Genomic DNA, 20,620 nt, shown 5'->3' with positions numbered 1-20,620 from the left:
TATATATATAACAAATGGGGTAAAGTGCAAAAAAAATCTCTTGAAGTATTGACCATGTGTAATTAACCCCTCTGAATTACAATTTGCCCCTTGAATTATTGAATTTTTGCAATTAACCCCAATGTGACATCTCCAGCCAATTGATTATAACGAAAATAGTAAAAGACAATTTTACCCCTTACATAAAACTACGTTGTTTCACTAAAAATTTCAGTAACCACCAATTTAGCCCCAAAACCGAGTCCAAGTCTGGACCCGGGGAAAACAACCCAAGCCCAGATAGGGCCAATTAAGCCACATGACCTAAACAGGGAAATTGGGTAGACTTTTTCGCATAAATTCATTCTGCTAAACAAAGACCATTGAGCTCTCCGCCGATGTCAAAGCCAACCCCAATCCGATGGCCATCATCCGAAGCCAAGGTCGCAGCCTTTCAGTCCCGCCGCCCGCCATCAAACCCAATCACGGCCGAGCTTCTTCATAACAGCCCATCACCAGAAATCGTGACTTCTTTAGTCGCTGATTCGTTGCCGTCCCGAACCAGCCGTCTCCACGGGCCGAGCACACCGCCGTCTATGTTCCGAGCACTATTGCAAGTTAGTGTCGAGCTTCACCTCATCCGCCGACCTCCCCATTCCAAGCTCATCGCCGCCTCCATCATAGCCGATACCATCAATTGAGCCTATCCCTGCCGCTGTCAAGCATCGGGAAGGAGCGGAGGCTAATTTGGGCAAAGCCGTTGTCATTAAGAAAAGGAGAGGAACGCAGGGCGAACCAGCGCTGGGTCGATTCCGGGAAGGAAGGGTGGGTCAATTTATGGAGGGGGAAGCCACCGCGGTGCTTCGCTACCGCCGCCGCCGACCTTCGGTCTCCTCTCTCTACTGGTTTTACTCTGGTGAGCTGGATCAATGATTTCTTGCTCCGCCGACAAGCTGTTCTTGAATGATCTGGCCGAGGTGACAACAGTTTTCCATGTGTCAAAGGTGTAGTTGTGGGGACAGTGGTGATGGTATCATCGGTGGGGATGGCGAGGACGGTGGAGGAGTTGGTTTCGATTATGATGTGAATGGCCATGACGATTGTGATGGATATGGATATGGACACTGTGAAAAAGATGAACAGTGATTATAACTATATATACACATATATATCTGTTTTATTGACGATGAACAGTGTGTATTTAGCATAAGGGCGTGTTTGGGTGTTTTAAGTGGTTCTGGGTGTAAAGGTTAAGGGTTGTATGGTCATTTAAAGAAATTTGGGTTGTCACGTAACCCGCGTGTGCTTCTTCACGAACAAATTCAACCGACTTATCACCGGATGTGGTTAATTGCAACAAATTAGTTAGTTCAGGGGGTTATATGCTAAATTATTAGATCATGGGGGTTTTCTGCTATATGACCAATACTTCAAGGGGTTTTTTTGTACTTTACCTAAACAAATATAATAAATGAAATAAGGAGTAGTAAATAAGAGTAAAGACAAAATTTATGTTGCCCATCCTATTCACAATGGGAATAAAATCACAATAGAAATTTAGTAAGAACTCTAAAAAGAATGACATGTTAATTCGATAGTCACCGAATTTCACGTGAGCCCACCACTCCACTCACATTCGTGGGGCCACCACCTCATTCCCATTAATGGGAGCGGAATTGGGTCCATAAATTACTACTCTTAAAAGTCCCATAGCTGCTTTGATAGCTTTAGCACTTGCAACAAAGAGCTTGTAAATATATATATATATATATATATGGCATCGAATGTGGATAAAAAAACCAATCAACAGTACTGTTACATTAAAACCTTACATTCAAATCACATACAAAATGGAGAACATTGGAGCAAAGGAACATTCAGCAAAACTTGGACAAACTTACCTAATCATTAACAGCCTATCGCGGTAAATCTACCTACGTGATTGTGAAGCAAAGCAGAGTTATATTGATCTGGCGAAGCAAATATGCGGTTTAAGTTCTGTTTTCCCTTCACTCGTAATGCTTATAAAGGCGGGAATAGCTTATTAAGCTTGCATGGCAGTCCATAAAATTCATCAGTCCTGACATCTGTATCATACGCTACAAACTTGTCCAACCAGTGTGAGCCACTATCTCTTCGAGTTTCATCATCTCCTCGAGAAACAGTGCAATCCAGAAACAAGGCAACTAGAGCAGCCACCGTTGTGTGGGACATGAAGACGACAGACGTTATGTCATTAAACTGCAATTTTATGAAACAAAATCAATTAGAGAACTGGTTAGCAAATTGTGAATAGACAATGACAGGTTCTAGTTCAAGAATGTATATGTTTGTACCCATCTAGAATGCGTGTGAACAGGACCAACTCCGGAACTTAATTGACATTCCTTGAAATATTGTGGTACTGAAAGTCCCAGGAAGAACGATAAACCTAGTATGAATTTTGTTCTTAGACTGTTCAGGTTGCAAAATTGGAGAAAACCAAGGCCTGCAGAAGCTGCATGCAACAAAATAAGTCGAATTTTGTCTCATTGAACCACCCTCATGTATAAAGTATAGATATTTACATATGTCTATAAGAATTTATGTGACAAAAAGTTCCTTCTCAACCAAAATAAATTGCAGATGAATTTAAAGATGCAATTTACATGGCTATTGGCAGCATTTTAGCTGTGTTGGCCGTTTGTAGTATACAAATATTCTAATCTATAGTCTATTTTGAGGCATTCTAATGATACTCATGAGGCCTTCAAAGAAACTACATTTACTTTTGGACGGAAGTTAATGATTTTTTTTCCTAGTTGATACTCGATGAGTTTTCTAGATGTGTTTAAATTCGTAGAATTTTTTAGCAATTAGGAGTTTATTATCTGTTATTCCTCCAAAATGATTTAAAGCCAAGAAGATATACTACCTTTTTAGATAAAGGCATAATAGATGCAAATCCTTTAACATTGTCTAACAAAGAATTTATGTGCGGCTCAACTAAGGAAAATAGAGCAATCAATGAAAGGAGCACAAGAGAGTTCTAATAAATTACCGACTAAAGAGGAGAAAGATACATACAAACATAGGCAAAGAAGATGCAGTATAGAGCTGCTATGACCGGCAAAGGTATTGAAGCGAACAATGCTCCAAATTTTCCTGCTTAGGGATAACATTATATCAGCATGAGAAACTGTTAAAAAAAATCTACTGTCTGAACAACAGGCATTGTATTTTTCTTTTCTTTTTTTTGGTTCGGTCAGCATATGCATAGTGGAACTGCAAGATAACGAAGAGTGATTCAGATTCTAGGTGCCTTCGGATGCATTTCTGTTCTCACTATTTTGAAAATGGAACAGCAGGTCATAGACATTGACAAGTAACAGTATTTTTTTTACATTTCTTCAAATTTTGGAAAATGTCACTACCTGGTCCTCAGCAACAATTTCTATTTCAGAACAGAAATGAATCTCAAATGCTCCTAAGTTGATATAAAGTTACAAGTGATCTTTTATGTCAAAATAATTGATAAGCAAAGTTTAAAGGGGAGAAGGGCTGACTTGCCTAATATAGAGAAGAAGATCATAAACCCAGCTGATATTTGAATGACTCTTCGACTCCCAACTCTCGTCAATGCCAATAGACCGGCATTTTCACTATCAATAGAGCAAAGCACAATAAGCACAGGTGTCAGGAAAAATTAAAATGATTGGGGCTGGGACATCACTACTACTTTTTGTGAACCCTGATGCATTTCACAAAATAGAATTCTTAAAAAGTTGCAGTTGGTTTAAAATATGAATAAGCAATATCGAGATGCATTTCCAGGGATATATCCTTTGAAATAATAACCGATCTCTTTTACCCTGGAACGGTAGCCCATCTGCCGATCATTTCATAAAAATTATAGTTCAAAAGGGGTTCATTTGCCTAGGGAAATTGAGAATATTAGAACACACAACATGCTTCCACATAGAGAACAGAACTTGGAAAAAAAAAAGGCAGTTCCAATTTATAGATTCATTCAAAGATCCTAAATCAAGACGCCTCAAATTATTGACTTTGATCTAAATTCTAAACTATGCAACAACCCCCACTCTTTTTTTACTTCAAAAACATCAGCAAGTTTATCTAATGATAGACGGGAAGGTACATATGGACTAATGTGATGATCTATGAGGTGGTGCAATTTTCATGCAGCACTTGAACTAGAAGCAGGGCGAGTAGATGTCCACACACAATTCATTCATAGAAGAACTTGAGCTCAAAAAGTATCTCTCAAGGTTTAGTTTATTACACTGATGCAGAAGATCCAGTTACACAGCCAAACATGCCATCCAGAAAAGTACTGATCCCCTGAAATTCAAAAGAATGCATGACTGTGAAGCAGTAATACCCATGGAGAATCACCATAATGGGGAAAGAATCACAGAATTGAATCCTACCAGCCAGCCAACACCGCGGCTGATAATAGAAGGTGGCACAGGTGTGGCTCTTCCATATCTCGCTGTTGCAAAAAATGTACCAGTAGACTGCGAAAAATTAATATATGATTAATATTCCAGACTCTTTAGTGTTGCTAAGATGTACTTCTATTTGCATGACTTTGAATTAATTCACAGTACGAATTGGAAGTACAAGGATGTGCCCATCCCTCTTCACACACACACACACTGTTACACACACGCACAAACACACTCTGAACAATTCCTACCTCAAATATTAGTTAGGATAAATAATCTTAAATCTTGGGAACTGTTTGCTTTTTTCATAAATTCTTTCACTGTGGCTCATCTTTTGTTTTCTCATTTTCATACGCATAGTTTGGTGGATAACTCAACTGCAAATAATCTTTTAACTTGAAAATTAGTCGTCACTTTCTGCGATTCTTAACTTGGAAAATTAATTGCCTGTAAAGAATATAACTTGGAAAAATAAGGTTCTGTCATAATAATATTTACGTTTCATTTTTAGCATAGGGAAACCAGTTTTATGCTTTTCTTTTGTCACCTACTGGTTTTTATATACTTTTTGAACAATATATAGTGATACTGCAAGGGTATATTATCAATTCAAGAACTAGGAGATACAATATAAGTTCAGCAAGGAGTGCACCTCAACAGTAGCAACAAAGGACGCAGCTATCATTGTGAAAATTTCCCCGGCATCAAAAGTGGGAGTCCCCCATTGGAATGGGAAAGGCATATATATCCTGCAACAGAACGCATAGGATAAGATCACAAATTGTTAGCAGAAGTGCAAAGTTTCCCGAGTGGATCAGTTGAGATGTTAATCAGTCAAACAAGCTTTGCTTCCTTCTTCACTTGATTCCAAAAGCTGTTTAATGTTCTCATACTAAGAGATTTTGAAATAACTAGTATAGAGAAACTCACTATGAGGGTGGCTCTCATTGAATTTGCACCCTCATTGTCTTCGGATCGACTGGTTGACAATCCAACAACAATGAGGGCGCGAGTTCAGTGAGAGCCTGCCATTCTAGAAATGTAATATAATTCCTGATTTGATAAAGTAACATGTATTTGATAAGAGCCTGCCAAATTTGACACTTTTTATCTTTCTCCCTTTTGGGAGCACAAGTGAAATGATGTTCTCCTTAATGAATCCCTAATATTTAAAAACAATAAATTTCAAGTTGTACGATGAATCAAGAGCCAGATTTCAATATAAAAGTTGAAGAATTAAATTTTGCATTTGAGATGAATCTAAGAATGATACTTTGTCACTTGAAGATCATTTATTGACCAGGCTTCATTTAAAAGAGATATCTTCTAGTGGTTTGAAAATGGAATTTGTTACTTTAATTCCAGAAAAATAAAAAATAAATAAATAAATAAAAAAGAAGGAAAAAGGAAATGTGTCCTATTCAAGACTGAGTGCAAAAATCTCACCAAGGAGATCCACCAATGAGTCCAGCATGATCAGTGCGGCAAATAGACTCTCTCTCCGTAGATTTATTATATGCACCACTCGCGGTTAGAATTTGTGCATAAACCCATACAACAGCAACCGAGAACAGCACAGCATATCGATCAAATATTGGCCTCTTTGTTTTTACATATTGAGGAACATACTGCAAAAGCATGAATCAACTAAGAGCATTAGTACTTAGCACTCCACTAGAAAGCAAGAGTCCAAAGACTCATCCTTCTATGCACACAATTTATATTGCATGAAGAAACGTACTGAACTACGAGCCTCTTTAACGGAAGAACAGTAAAACAAATAGATCAGTTTACTTGCCTGTGATATGACAACCATTAAAATTAATTCAGGGAGCCCAACTTCAACACATGTTGCCAGCTGCAGTGGGAGGGGAAAAAAAAGACCTTTTTAATAGTGAAATAATTTTATTATGATAACAAAATTGGACAATTTAATAGAATATATTGAAATATGCCATTTCTATACTGCAAAATAATATTTGTACTTCTGACCAAATATTCATTTACTATAAGAAAAACCAGTTGCTTTCGAACCATGTGAAATCATGTATGATGGACTTAACTAGTCCAGATTATCAAAGAGTTTACACGAACTCATGTATACATCCAAATTGCTGAGAAGAAAGTGGAAGGAAACCCCTAAAAGATGAGGTGAATTTAAAATCACAACTGTTAGAAGGGTTTTTTCGGCATTAGAGATCTCTGGAATCATAGAATTTTAAGTCTAGCAATGATACAAATATAGATTGGATTCATACTCATGACCGGTGACAGAGAGCCTGTGTTCTCATATTCAACAATATTATGAATTAAATTTACGGAGAGCTTGTTGTTACAGATTGACAATGTATTAAATTGAAACCTACGAAATACAGTTATCTTGAAAATGTATGTGGCGAGAGTTCAACCGAGGTATCTAATTCGTACATGAAGAGTAGAGTGTATACATGGCCTTGATTAAAGAAATGACAACATCAAAGAGAAAAAAACACTGAAGAATTTATAACTATACTTACCATTGAGAAACCGAATTGGTAAAGCCCAAGTCCAGTAAAAGTCACAATAGGAACCATGGAAAGAGGGCTAACAAACCTGGATAAGAGTATAAAGAAATCTGGAATCAATGGATATCCAACTCCAAAAAAAAAAAAAAAAAAAAAAATTGGTACCCGGAAGGTTAAAACATTTCACTTTCATGGCTATGCATAAAAGCAGCATTCTATAATAATAACTCACTTTACAAGATTTCTCCAGAAGCCTAGGAAACCAATAGCAATTTGGAAGAATGAGGCAACAATCAAAGCACCTTGTATGCCTCTCATTGTTTTTTCAAACCTCTGAAAAAACCACCCACAAGGCAAAAATTGTGAAGTTAAAAGTACAGTGTTGTGATACGGAGTCTGAAGTCCGAATGTCGAATGCAAAGAGGGGAGTGCGGGCCCCACACCCCTCTCGCATTCGGAATTCGGACTTCTGTCTCCAAATCTTTATCCTACAAATTGAAAATTTGACATTTCCAGGTCTAAGAAATTGTAAATACATATATAGAATATGTGCAATCCACCTCATGAGGTTCTAGGAATGAATTGTATCTCTTGGCTTGTAGAACATAAGTCACAGGAATTAGATATGAGTACGAAGCACCAATCACCGATGGAAGTCGAGTCCCAAATAAGGTTTGAAATAATGTGTTCAATCCCGAAACGAAGAGTAAGGTCTGTATCACCTTAGCCTTCTCCCCCTGCAAAGGATACAAGACTCGAATTTTATTTTGAAATTTTTTTAGGCAAATGAATTAGAAAAGGCAACGAGGGCATTATCAAAAATGACAAAACTAAATCCTCACATTGGCACCACCCATTTGAGGAACTGTAATACTTGGAATCAAGACGATCATACCAAGACTCAAAAGATAATGCTGGAACCCTAGTAAAAGTGCTTCTGCTGCATTTTGAGAACAATAACATACATGAATGTCTTTCTTTTCTTCAATCCAAAATAGAGCAATAGGTCACCAATTGCATCAAACAAATTCCTAGAAAATCCCCAAATTCACAATTCCAATTATAATAATAATATAACAGACAAAACTTTGTAAAGAGTTCTAACAAAATAAAAATAATTAAAACAAAAAAGGGAAAATACTGAAACTTATCCAGATTATGCTAGAAGCAAAATCAATCAAATAAAAATTCTCAAACCCCAACAATATTTAAAAGTGCCATATACAAATCCTTGAAGATACTTGAATTTATACTTAATTCAATTCAAATCCATTACAAGGAAACGGAAATTAAACTTATCTCGGTTACTCAGAAGCCTAAATCAAACAAAACAGTAAAATATTGACAAACAATATATACTTGTAGAATATGATATATAGATATTTGTGTGTGTATATGTGTGTGTAGAAGAACATGCATATAGAGAGTCGAGAGCACGCACGCCAAGGAGGAGGACTGTTAACACAATACTGAATGCCAGGTAGCTGATCCATCACCGGATGTGGGTGTACCTCCTCAACCTTCGCGCCACCTTTGCCACCTTCTTTAGCCATTGACACACCTTAGAAATGCTTGCTCTCTAACACCACCACCACCTTATAATTGATTTGGAACATGAATGTGACCGTTACACAATAACTGTAATCACTACGTGAGATATGGTTTGCTGCAATATTTGGAGAGTATTAATCTCAATTCTACAGTTACAAATCTGTAATTAATAAAGGGGAGATATGAAACTCATATTTATTCTATAAAATAGTATAACTTATTCCCTTTTCTTGTCTTTTTATCATTTTATTCCACCAAAAATATATATATATATTAAGAATAAAATTAAATAACAAATTTCCTGTAATTCAGAGCTACAACAATATATTAGTATGTTGATGAAAATAACAGTTATATTTTTGGGAAAGTTAAATTTTAGTAACTAAAATTAAAAAATACTAGTTTTAGATTGACCTTAAACTTTACAAAAGATAATTACAAGGCAAGAAGAATAGTTAAAAGTTAGACTAGTAGATGTAGAGGGTCGAAACCTATCACTTTAAAATCTACCGAAAACAGTAATTCACTGGGCTATCAAGACATCTGCCGGGTAATTACTAATTAGTAACCAATTGAGGCTAATTTTGGTCAAAATACATACAAACATTGATTTCCAAGTACAATCTGCAATCCCTTTGATGGTCAGTTCAAAGCTGAATTTACTGCAAAGAGAGAGCCAAAGCACAAAATTTCCTCAGAAGGCATAATTGCCATAGCCACCAACACCAGCAAAAGAAGAAGGCGGCACGATCAGCGATTTTATGCCATGAAATCATAGTGCAGCATTGAAGCTTGGGACCTCATGGATCCTTCCTGTCCCCAAAAAAAAAAAGTGTTTGTCAGAACTTCTAAACCCTGGCTGTCGCAATTCTGGCTTCTCTTTGTAGGAAAATCACCTAATAAATTTTTTTACAATGTTTAATAAACAAACAAGTATTTTTCACAAAATTGAGGTCACTTATTAGTAATTATTTGTTAAATTTAGTTCTTATTCATTTTTTTAAGTTTAAAGTGGCTGCAACTCGGATGGTTGGCCGAGTTGAGATAATTGTATAAATGAAACGTTCAATAAGTTCTTTTGTCATGTTATTAGCTGTCACTTTTTTTCTTGCTTCCTATTCCCATAGTTTTTGGCATTTTAGCGTGAAAATCTTTCCAACAAGATAAAAACTTGATTAAGTTCTGAGAAAAATATAGAGAACTATTCCACATATAACGTTTATTTTATGAAAATTATTATCAGATTTTAATGAATCAATGGATTAGATTTTCCCATTTTAAAAAGAAAAAAAAAAAAAAAATTGAAACTTTTGTTCCACACATAATCCTATTCAATAACACATGACAAAGTCTTTATTTCTTCTTCTCAATCCTTGGTATCAGGTACATCTAGTTGCCCCTATTTTGTTTGAAAATAAAAAATAAAAAAATAAAAAATAAAAAAAAATAATTGTGGGGGAGAAATTGATAGCACTGTTAGGATCTCCTGGGCTATTTGTGGCAAGGACGAGACTACATCTCTTCATTGATTTGCCTCTTCGTTTTGGTTCTTGTTTTTGCTCAAGCAGCAAGAGATGGTTGAAGATCATAGGGAAGAGGGTGAGATTCGAGATCGAGACTTTAGTTTTCATATGGCATGATGAGATTTTGGTCTCTAGTTTGTGTTCATTAATATATTGGTATGGAAGTTGTTACTAAGTCACACGTTGGCTGGATTTCATAGAAGAGCAGCAACACATTTCATAAATATATATATATTTTTAAAATAATAATAAGAAGAAGAAGAAGAAAAGAGAGAGAGAGAGGAGTATAATTTTGATCAATGGCGGATTTAGAAATTGTTAATGGGATGGGCTAAAATTTTTTTAGGTGGGCTAATACTATTAATAATTTTTTATTTTTTTGTTTATTGTTTATTGTTTTTTGTTGGGCTAAAATTGCCTAGAGTTTTTTTTTGTTTTTTTTGGTAGGCTCAATCCTAACACTAAGATTCGCCCAACTAATCATCTTCCCCAGGGTAGTTTGGTAGGAAAAAAATAAGGGATAATTTTGGAATTTTTAAAAAATAGGTTCTAAACATTAACATTGTTTATTGGACTGTTTGTTGACTAACAAAAAATATCTAAAAAGAATAACTGATTTCTAATTTTTTTAAGAAAAATAAATTGATGTCAAAACTTTTACACAATTATGGAAATTAAGTTAAAAAAAGGCCAATGTTCAACCCTGATCCAACCCTTACCCGATATTTAACCCTAACTACTTAACTCATGCCGAACTCATCCTTGCACATTCACATGGTAATATTCCATACCCAAAATCCCAAGAGAAAAAAGGAATCGTGTCTTTTTTTGTACTTATTAGTTGCCAACAGTTTAGCCTATTTGGAATTTGGTTGCTAAACCGACAGTGTCTAGCTAACTGAGCTAGATTGTCAAATTCGATGACTTCCCTACCCCAGAGAGAAAGAACGAACCCTAAAACTACACATTTCCGCCGAAGAAAAAAGCTATATCAGAGGCTTTTGGTTGGGTCAATATATCAAGTCAACTGATTAGGGATAGTTAGAGTACTTTCCTTTAATGGCTTTGCGAGATGGGAGCTAAAGTTCTCACTTTCTTAACCACATAATTAATAGTAGCAAGACCTAAACACCTTGTTTTAGTGCTTAAGATGATTGCATTCCCGTTTTTGAACGATTCCTTTGTTTATTAGCAAGTTTTTCGCTCAGGATTCTTTCATTTCCTTCGCAATTATTATGCATTCTGCAAGATGGACTGATGGGGTATTTGGTTTGCCATTGCTTCACACATTCTATTTTTAATCTTGGGTTTACAACTCGAGTCGATATTCGTGGAGAAAAAATTGGGTTTTACCTATGTGGCCAATCATTATCACACTACAAATTTAATATGATTTTGGGTTGGCTTGGGTTGTTATCACCTCAACCCATGCCTACCCCGTTCAAGCTGAAAATTTTCATCTCAAATTCAACCCTAATTGTAAAAGTGGTTACTCAAATTCAAAAAAAATGGGTTAGGTTCAGCTTTGATTCAGGTTGTCCAGCCCAAGTTGCACCCTTACTCTAAAGCAATAATTTTGATATTGGTCACTAACTATAAAAAGCACATGTCATGCACGTGAACAGAAATACTATTGATAAATTAAAATGAATTATTAGTTATATAGGTTAAGAAACTCTTGAAAGTAACAATTCATAAACTACTAGAATTATTTATAATTATAAGTAGAAACTTCTTTGTTTTAATTGTGAAAGTTTTGTGTTATGAATTACAATATACTATATAAAAAACGTAATAGGGCTTAAGAAACTATCACAAGTCACAATTGTTAAAGTTAACTGCATTATAAATAAAAATAAATAAATAAAAGAGTCAGAAAATAATTTGAATATCATATACAATGTATTTAAATTAAAAAATTTATATGAAAATAATATTAGATTTCGGATTTGGTTGACTCAGGTTGCTAGCATCTTAACTCAAGCCCAACCTTAATTACGCTTAGGTTAAAAAATTTCAACACAAACCCAACCTTAATTGTAAAAATAATTGTTCAAATCCACAAAAAATTGGGTGAAGCTCAACTTGGATTATGGTTGTCCAGCCCATGTTGCATCCCTACTCTAAATCAAATAATTTTAATATTGGTTACCAAAACATTTTTTTTTTTATTTTTTATTAACTAGTAAAAAGCACGTGCGTGAGCAGAAGTACTATTGATAAATTAAAATGAATTGTGGCTATATAGGTTAAGAAACTCTTGAAAGAAACAATTCCTAAACTATTAGATTTATTTATAATTATAATTAGAAACTTGTTTGTTATAGTTGTGAAAGTTTTTGGTTATGAATAACAATATATCCTAAATTATTATTTAGGAAAGAGTTAGAAAAAGAATAAAATTAGAAGGAGAGAGAGAGAGAGAGAGAGTAAATTATTATTTGAGGAAGAGTTACAATGATAACATAATTTTTTAAAAAAAGTAATAGAATTAGTAAAAAGATAAACTTATATTAAAAAAAAAAAAAAACATTATAAAAAAATGTTACGAAACTCTTTCTACATTTAATACGTAATAGTATAAATACAGATGTATAAATTACAACGTAGTTAGCCATGAAGTTCTTTTTGTAATTATTGTTCCGTAACTTTTGGACATGCCACAAATAGATGATTAAATTGATGTGTGACATAATTGATAATCATATTTTCATATAATATTATGTTCTATTTTTTTGTCATGTATATGTTTCATCTTTTACAAAATGTTATCTAACCATTTTTATTTGATAACAACAAATTTTAAATTTTCTTATATTATTAGTTACTCAAAAAGATAGTAAGTAGTTCAATATCATATATGTATTATATATCAATATGCCTGGTTTGTGACTGGCTTATTTAAAATTAGGGGTGACAAACTGTGACACGTCAATACGATTCGAGTACGACATGAGATAAACGTATTTGGGTTGGCCTTAATTAGGTTTGGGTCATAAACAAGTCAACACGATTAACACAATTAATTAATCATATCGTGTTATGGTTGAGGGGTTAAACCCGTATAACCCGTTTATACTCGTTCACCTATAGACAATTTGGTCATTTTAATATAAATCCTAATAAAAATATACATTAACTCCTTAGCTGTCATTGTTGGGGCACATTGGAAGGAAAAGAAAGAAAGAAAAACAACAATTCAAACCATAACACAAGATATATACGTGGTTCACCCAAAATCAAGGTTACATCCACGAATGAGAAGAGATTCATTATATATGCAGAGACATTACAATAGTAGAAAATTTTAATAATGGACCATGCACACAAACTCTTGACCGAGTTCTCCGTGTGCTCCACGAGACTCTCTCTCGCCATCAGTGTTCACTCTACCAAACCCGTAACTCACCCCTACTATCAACGTACTCCCTCATAAGGCTATATCTCTGTCAACTCATAACTCTCAACAATAGCTTAAGTGTTTATTTATAGAGTCACATACCCAATTCCTTTGTGGATAAGGATTACAATTTCTTATAGCTCAATTAATGTCTCTATAAGAAATTACCGTAAAAAATACACTCTAAAATAGAAACTAATAATAATGAGAATTTGAGATATAATTCCTAATAATCTTCACCTTGGCTCAAATTCCATTACGTCAATCACCGCTTCTCATGGCAATTGAATCTGGACAATTCTCTGCGACTTCAATCTTCTCAATCTTATTGTAGAGCTCAAATTATCCCCACTATACGTTGCTCAATCAGTCAAAACCCCAAGGCTCCACCTTGATTACTCAAGCTCCATGCCATGTAACTAAGCCGATTGACTCTACCTACAGCTGAAGCCCGTTGTAGCACATGTTGAGACTTCTTGTGTTTTCAAGATTTCCTTCACCTTCGGCTCTAATACCAGTTGTTGGGGCACAGCGGAAGCAAAAGAAAGAAAGAAAAACAACAATTCAAACCATAACACAAGATATATACGTGGTTCACCCAAAATCAGGGTTACATCCACAGATGCGAAGAGATTCACTGTATATGTAAAGATATTACAATAGTAGAAAATTTTAACAATGGACCATGCACACAAACTCTTGACCGAGTTCTCCGTTTATTCCACCAGACTCCCTTTCGCCATCAGTGTTCACTCTACTAAACCCGTAACTCACCCCTACTATCAACGTACTCCCTCATGAGGTTACATCTCTCTCAACTCATAACTCTCAATAATAGCCTAAGTGTCTATTCATAGAGTTACATACCCAATTCATTTGTGGACAAGGATTATAATTTCTTAGAGCCCATTTCACGTCTCTATAAGAAATTACCATAAAAAAATACACTCTAAAATAGAAACTAATAATAATGAGAATTTGAGACATAATTCTTAACGGTCATTTCTTTTCATTCTAATTCACACCTTATGATTTTTCAAGTGATTAGAGTAATTTAAATATTTTTATCTGCCTACTTAGCTATGGGGAATGTTTGATGTTTTTCTTCTCGCTTTGAATATTTAGATTTTGTAATAACTATCTAAACTTCTTTTTTAACTTACTATATTGTGGACTAGAGACTATTTAATAATTTGGTTCGACATATGTTTTTCATTATAGTACTTAAGGATTATAAATAATCTAAATAATATAATGTTTAATTTTAGATCCAGTTTAACACGTGTAACCTGTTTAATAAATAAGTCGGGTTAGTCTTCATGACATGGTTATTAAACAGGTAGTGTTCGGATTGACCTGTTTAGTAGAATGCTCTTAGGTTGACACGACACGATTATGGCTCAAGAACACAAATTATCACCCCAAATCAAAATATAGTTCTTAAAAACTAAGAAACACAACACTATGTTCAGAGAACTATAAAATGCAGTTATATGGAAATAAGTCCTTTTTTTTTTAATGAATTATAGAAAACATTTTTTATTTTTTTGAATCAGAAGTAGATTATTCAACAGCTTTCCGTACAGTTTTTTTTTTTCAATTTTTAGAAAATAAAACTATATTTTCTGAAAACTAAACCAAGCAATACAATATATTTCTACTACATACAAGGCAGCACCCGGTCACGGATCCACAATTTCTATTGAGGGGGTGCCATTGAAAAAAAAAAAAGAATTTCAAGATAATTATTTTAAAATAAAATAATAATCATAGAACCTAATTACTTAACAAAAGAGTGAGAGATGGGGATTACTTTAGTATCTTTTAAATAAATAATAATAATAATAATAATCATAGGAATCTAATTACTTAACCAGAGAGTGAGAGCCGCGGATTACTTTAGTACTGTTTAAATAAAATAAAAAAAATCAGTGGGACAAGAGTATATATAATGGAGTATTTGAAAAAATTGAGTGGGGAAATTTTTTAAATTTTAATAAAATACATAGGTAGCTAAACAAATAAAAAAAATTCCAGTGGAGGCATACTAGGTCCGCACTGAAGCGCCTACACTTATTCTAGAGGTTTCGTGACGGTATCAATACGTTTGTTCCAATTTTATTTTCTGATTGAACATAGTTGGATTAATTAAAAAATGAATATAAACTAAAAATAATAATAATAATAATAACAAAATCGAGCTCTAACCTTCACATTAATTATTTTATTTACGTTTATAGGAATAAAATAAAGAAAAAAATTATTATATAGGAGTATTATTTTTGAGATAATCTTAATTCCCATCATTTTGAGATGTACATTATCCATGTTTCTTATAATATATATATATATATATATATATATATATATACACACACGTGTATGTGCAAGTCTTGATTTACTGTTGTTAAAGTGCGTGTACTTTAGGGTTCTGCCACGTAAAGAATGTTAAAATAGACTCACCGCATAAAAACAATTTATTTTTATCTTCACTAGATTTACCGTTCTAACCAATAAAATCGCAATGTGCTGAGCACCAAAGGTAATGGTGTTGACCAATAGAGTCACAAGTTTGAGCAGAGGTAGGGCGGCAAGTTTTGATTTACGAGTAATAGAGCTGGCGGCAAGTTTTGATTTACGAGTAATAGAGCTGACGTGACAAGTTTGAGTACCAATAGAGATGCAAGTCTTGATTCACTCATTCGTGGTGGGGTCGATTTCAAGATTCTGTGTCAGTAATCAAGTTTCTTCTCTACCTTGCCAGATAAAAATATTATTTTCTCTCATTTAATATTCAAATGGTAGTGTCAGTACTTCAACCAATCGTGGTGAAGAAACTCCAGAATTCTGCTACGTCAGGAATCTAGTTTCTTAAATACACTCTTCCGGTAAAAACAATCGAATCACCGTTCTCCATATATTTGGTGACGTCAATACTTCACGACGTGTCTATGTCAGTATGACACCGTTTGTTTCATGTTTCACATAAACAAAACATTTCATGAATCCTATATATAGACATTATTCTTCCAAAGTATTATAATCAATAGTTAAAATTTAGTTATTAGAACTCTCCACTTGCATATTTATAAACTCTTTACTCCTCTACAATCCTCTTCAATCTACTAATTTATACAAACTCTTCAATCTTTTTAAAATTCTCAATTTCTCTACAACACTTCATATTTTCTTATCATTTTTATTTTTATATTATTGAAATGGAAATATGCAAGACATAAAAATAAAAAAAAATACATTATGCGTGCTCAAATTTGTAATGACAAATCTTAAACAGAAAAAAGTAGTATACTCGAACATATTCATATTTTTTCATATTTTTGTGCTAATATTTTTAACCTTTTTACATAAAAAAACATATTTATAAACGCATTTTTTTATCCGTCTCATTTAAGATTCGATTTGGACTCATTCGTTAAATAAACGAGTTGAATTCGAACTCAATTTTTAAACTCGCTTAGTAGAAAAATTGATTAAGATAGTATTGGACTCGACTTGTCTAGAATCGTTAATATGTTGTTGTAATACATTTACATTAATATTGCATCTAATTACAATGGTTGAAGCTAGTTGACAAGCACTAAATCAAAGTTTTAAAATTAAAAGAGGTATGGTAAAATTGGTATAAAAAATATATATATATTGTAATTCAAATTTCAAAACGCCTTACCAAACCTGTTAGTGTAAATATATGATGTTTTTTTATTAATAGTCCCAAACCACGAATCAGTTGATAGGTTAAATTCAATAAAATTCATATCTTATACATTTTTCGACTGCTTCTCTCTAAATCTGTAGACAAAGTGATGTTGAGATGACGGATGAAGAGATTGACTGTGGGGGAATAGACCAGAAAAAGCGTCGTACATTAGGTCGGAAAAAGCAGGCACGCTTTAAACACGTGCCACGTGTCCCCACTCCGGCCACTTCCTTTTTCTATAACCACCAATCAGATCCCATTACCCAAACAAGTAATTTACATGACCTAGCAGGGACTAATCTGTACAGTCAAACTAGTTCCCAAAACATAACGTACCCAAACAAACCCTATTCCTGATAGGTGTACTCATGCATGTAACCGTCCTCCACACGCGTTACCATCTAAAAAGGCCTCCCTCACTCGGTCCAATCGCATGAACCTCCACCGCCTCATTGGTGCGTTCTTCAATACAGCCCCAAAATTCATCACTTTCTCTCTCTATATATACGAATTGTATACCCAGATGCATATATGAAGATTGAAGATACAGACAAAAACACATATATACATACAGACATTCACATGTGTAACCGATGGTATATGTGATATGTGTAAGCATGCATGGACCCACAAGTCCCCATCTGGTAAAATCCCTCAAACACGTACCATCCAACACTAGCAAGTGTCACTCTCTCCTTAATTCCTTTCTTCATGTTGCCCATATCTTATTGGTCACCCCTTCCTTATAATCCCACCTCTCCTAACCCAAAGCCTCCCCCTACACCACTCTCACTTTCTCTCTCCTCACTTTCACTTTCTCTCTCTAAACATCTCCCCCATTGCTAACCCAAGATGATGCAGACTATGAATCATCATCATTGTTCTAACGCAACAAAAACAGCTGAGATCATGTCCAGATTCAGGCCCATAGCTCCAAAGCCCGAGTTTCCTGTGAATCAAGTGTGTGAGAACCCATCTCTCTCTCATCATCAGATCAACTTTAGGCAGCCTCCTTATCTCAGCAACGTCTGGTCTCATTTGCAGACCAGGCCCACCAGGACCCGGAAGAGAGGGAGGTCTTCACTTGCATCAACCACCATCAAGAAACCAAGAACCAACACCACAACCACTCGTCGTCTCCTTCCTCTCGCTCCTATTCCTCCACCACCACCACCACCACCAACACCTTGCAGTCTCAACAACCCTAACACTTCCTCCTCTTTCAACACCTCTTTCAACAATCTATCTTTACTGAGCTCCTCTCATGGGCTCAACACTTCGTCCTCTCTCAAAAACATGTCTTTTCTAGGCTCCTCTCATGAGCTCAACACTTCCTCGTCTCTCAACAGCCTCTCTTTACCAGGCTCCTCTCATGGGCTCAACACTTCCTCCTCTCTCAACAACATGTCCTTACTAGGCTCCTCTCATGGGCTCCGGCTCGGGCTCGGTCTCGGTCTCGGTGGTCCTCCTAAGCACCCACTCCCAACCCTTCCCGCCTTTACTCCCTTCACCCCAGAATACCACGCCAAAGCCCAAGCCCGAGTCCGAAACCGTTCCAAAACGGGAACGCAAGTCCGACCCCAGCCAAACTTGATCACACTCCCTCTTCTTCCATTTATTCCATGTCTTTTTGATGGTGAGACAGGAGTTAATGGTGTTGATTTGAACCAAGAGGCTGAAATTCCACAAGAGAGAGATTTCTTGTGGCAAATAGGGGGACCCACTACCTCCTCCAATGTCATAGCTCCACAACCGGTCCGACCGGTCGAATCGAGCATAAGAGTCGGGTCCATCTGTGAGGACCCGAATCCGAATCCGATCCACGCCATCCGGCCTCCGACGAAGAAGAGAGAGGAGGTGGAGGAGGATGTCGAGTCCGAGGCCCTCCCAGCTGTCGTCTCGGACTCCAACAACAATGTCAGGATGACCAATTCGGCCTACAAGGAGATGGTGGGTCAGCCCAAGTGTTTGTGGCTCGGCTCGTGTGACGGGTCGGGCGATGCATGCAAGAGGATTGGTGGGGAGGTGACGCTCCGGTTCTCGGGTTCGGGTGTTCCGGTCACGGCTAGCGGGTTTTGTTGCCAAGTAATGATCGAATGGGGTAGCGATGAGAAGAAGAGGACGGTGATTGCGTTCACCGATGTGGTGAGGTTGTCCTGCGAGTCCAAGGACTACCTTTTCGCATGGAGGTTTCATACTACCAGAGACTAGAGAGAGGTTCAAGTAGTTGAAGTTATTGGGTTGAACTGTTACTGTGTGCTTTGTATAATATGGTAGTAGTACTAATGCATCTTATCTGCCACTTACTACTTATGAATATGTGTGTGTATATATATATATATATATGTATATATGTATATATATCTATGTCTGCCCAGTATGTATTTTATGGTACGTTTTGTATGCATCTTATATGTAAATTAATGAAGAAAATGTTTCAGCCACTTTGTCGACGTGGATTGTTGGAAAGTGCTTATTTAGAGGTTGCTACAATTTCTATGTTGGATAAGATGGACAAGAAACTGACAAATTATAAAGATACAAAGCTTTCTTCTAAGTGAAACGTACTTGTATTTTTGGAAAAGGACTTGCAAGGCTTAAAAGTCATTCTAGAGCCTTTCAAAAACTTCTCAAACATTACCAAACATATATGTTGTTTGCTAAGAGACGAGATTTGAAGTGCCTGTTTGGCCTGTTTGGATGGGCTTTAAAACGCTGATTTTGGTTTTCGTTTTGGGACTTGAAAGCTATTGTTTGGTTAACTTTTTTCAAAGAGCTTTGGTAAAATTTTTTTTTTTTTACCCAACATTTTAGATTTTGGAAGAACCTTTGCAGAAGCTATTGGTACCAACTTCTCTAAAACAGTGATATCTGACTTTTTATTTGTTATTAATGTTTATTTGAGCTAATTTAGTAAAACAAAATTTTAAATTTTGATGATGTTGATGCGAAAATTCTCGCGACTCGGAACGACGGCGTTTACCTGCAAAAATAAAAGGACATCATATCGAATGGCACCGGTGGGGTGCCAGCTAAGGACCCTCCGACGTTTAAGTTAGTACTTGTAATCGTATCACATAATAATTATGTATATCATGTTTAGGAGTTTTTTCGCGTACCTTCTTTAATGCTTGGTGCCCTATTTATGGCTGTCGATTTGAATCAAATTGGTTCCGCCGATGTTGATGGTTGAGGTCTCCCTTATCATCCGCTTGTGCGAGATAAGAGGAGATCCGTTTGTTGCCAGATTTGTCAGGGATATGATTTACTCCTTTAACTTCCTCAAATTGTGCCAAAGTTATCCTTACCCTGTTGAATCACGTCATATTTCATTATCCTTGATAATGAAATATTATCAGTCTTATCCAATGGAAATATTTTCCCTATCAGTTGCCTCCTATTACCAAGCTTGCTCGTCTAGCTTTGGGAATGTGATTTTTTTTTTTTTTTTGCCACGGCACTGTGCCCTCGGGAACAGTACCAGCGGGTACTATTCA

The 20,620-nt window shown here is 35.6% G+C and overlaps 2 protein-coding genes across 2 annotated transcripts; one reads left to right on the top strand and one right to left on the bottom strand.

The window, feature by feature from the left end:
* Positions 1-2,001: 2,001 nt before the first annotated feature.
* On the bottom strand, positions 2,002-8,484 carry LOC132277639 (nucleobase-ascorbate transporter 7-like). Its single transcript, XM_059779477.1, has 14 exons — positions 8,373-8,484; positions 7,774-7,871; positions 7,492-7,668; positions 7,164-7,264; positions 6,944-7,019; positions 6,226-6,285; positions 5,874-6,055; positions 5,080-5,176; positions 4,410-4,496; positions 4,262-4,320; positions 3,529-3,620; positions 3,046-3,123; positions 2,316-2,476; positions 2,002-2,220 (listed from the first exon to the last, which is right to left on the bottom strand). Exons 1-14 carry the CDS (start codon positions 8,482-8,484, stop codon positions 2,002-2,004), a joined length of 1,599 nt encoding a protein of 532 aa, XP_059635460.1.
* Positions 8,485-17,912: 9,428 nt separating this feature from the next.
* LOC132278669 (uncharacterized) lies at positions 17,913-19,562 on the top strand. The gene has a single exon (XM_059780512.1). It carries the CDS (start codon positions 17,976-17,978, stop codon positions 19,332-19,334), a length of 1,359 nt encoding a protein of 452 aa, XP_059636495.1. The 5' UTR covers positions 17,913-17,975; the 3' UTR covers positions 19,335-19,562.
* The last annotated feature ends 1,058 nt before the right edge of the window (positions 19,563-20,620 follow it).

This window comes from Cornus florida, unplaced genomic scaffold (assembly GCF_030987335.1).
Source record: "Cornus florida cultivar Cherokee Brave unplaced genomic scaffold, ASM3098733v1 CherokeeBrave_3.0.0_Hap2_Chr10, whole genome shotgun sequence".
NCBI lineage: Eukaryota > Viridiplantae > Streptophyta > Magnoliopsida > Cornales > Cornaceae > Cornus > Cornus florida.
Note: the sequence above shows the minus strand (reverse complement) of the source record. Positions and strands in the feature narration are given on the sequence as shown.

Coding starts and splice junctions, on each gene's coding strand:
- LOC132277639 (XM_059779477.1), bottom strand. CDS start 8,484: ATGGCTAAAGAAGGTGGCAAAGGTGGCGCGAAGGTTGAGGAGGTACAC. Junction 5,177..5,873: donor CTCATTGGTGGATCTCCTTG/GTGAGATTTTTG, acceptor GTTCTGTTGCAG/GATATATATGCCTTTCCCAT. Junction 3,621..4,261: donor ACTGGATCTTCTGCATCAGT/GTAATAAACTAA, acceptor CTCTATTGATAG/TGAAAATGCCGGTCTATTGG.
- LOC132278669 (XM_059780512.1), top strand. CDS start 17,976: ATGATGCAGACTATGAATCATCATCATTGTTCTAACGCAACAAAAACA.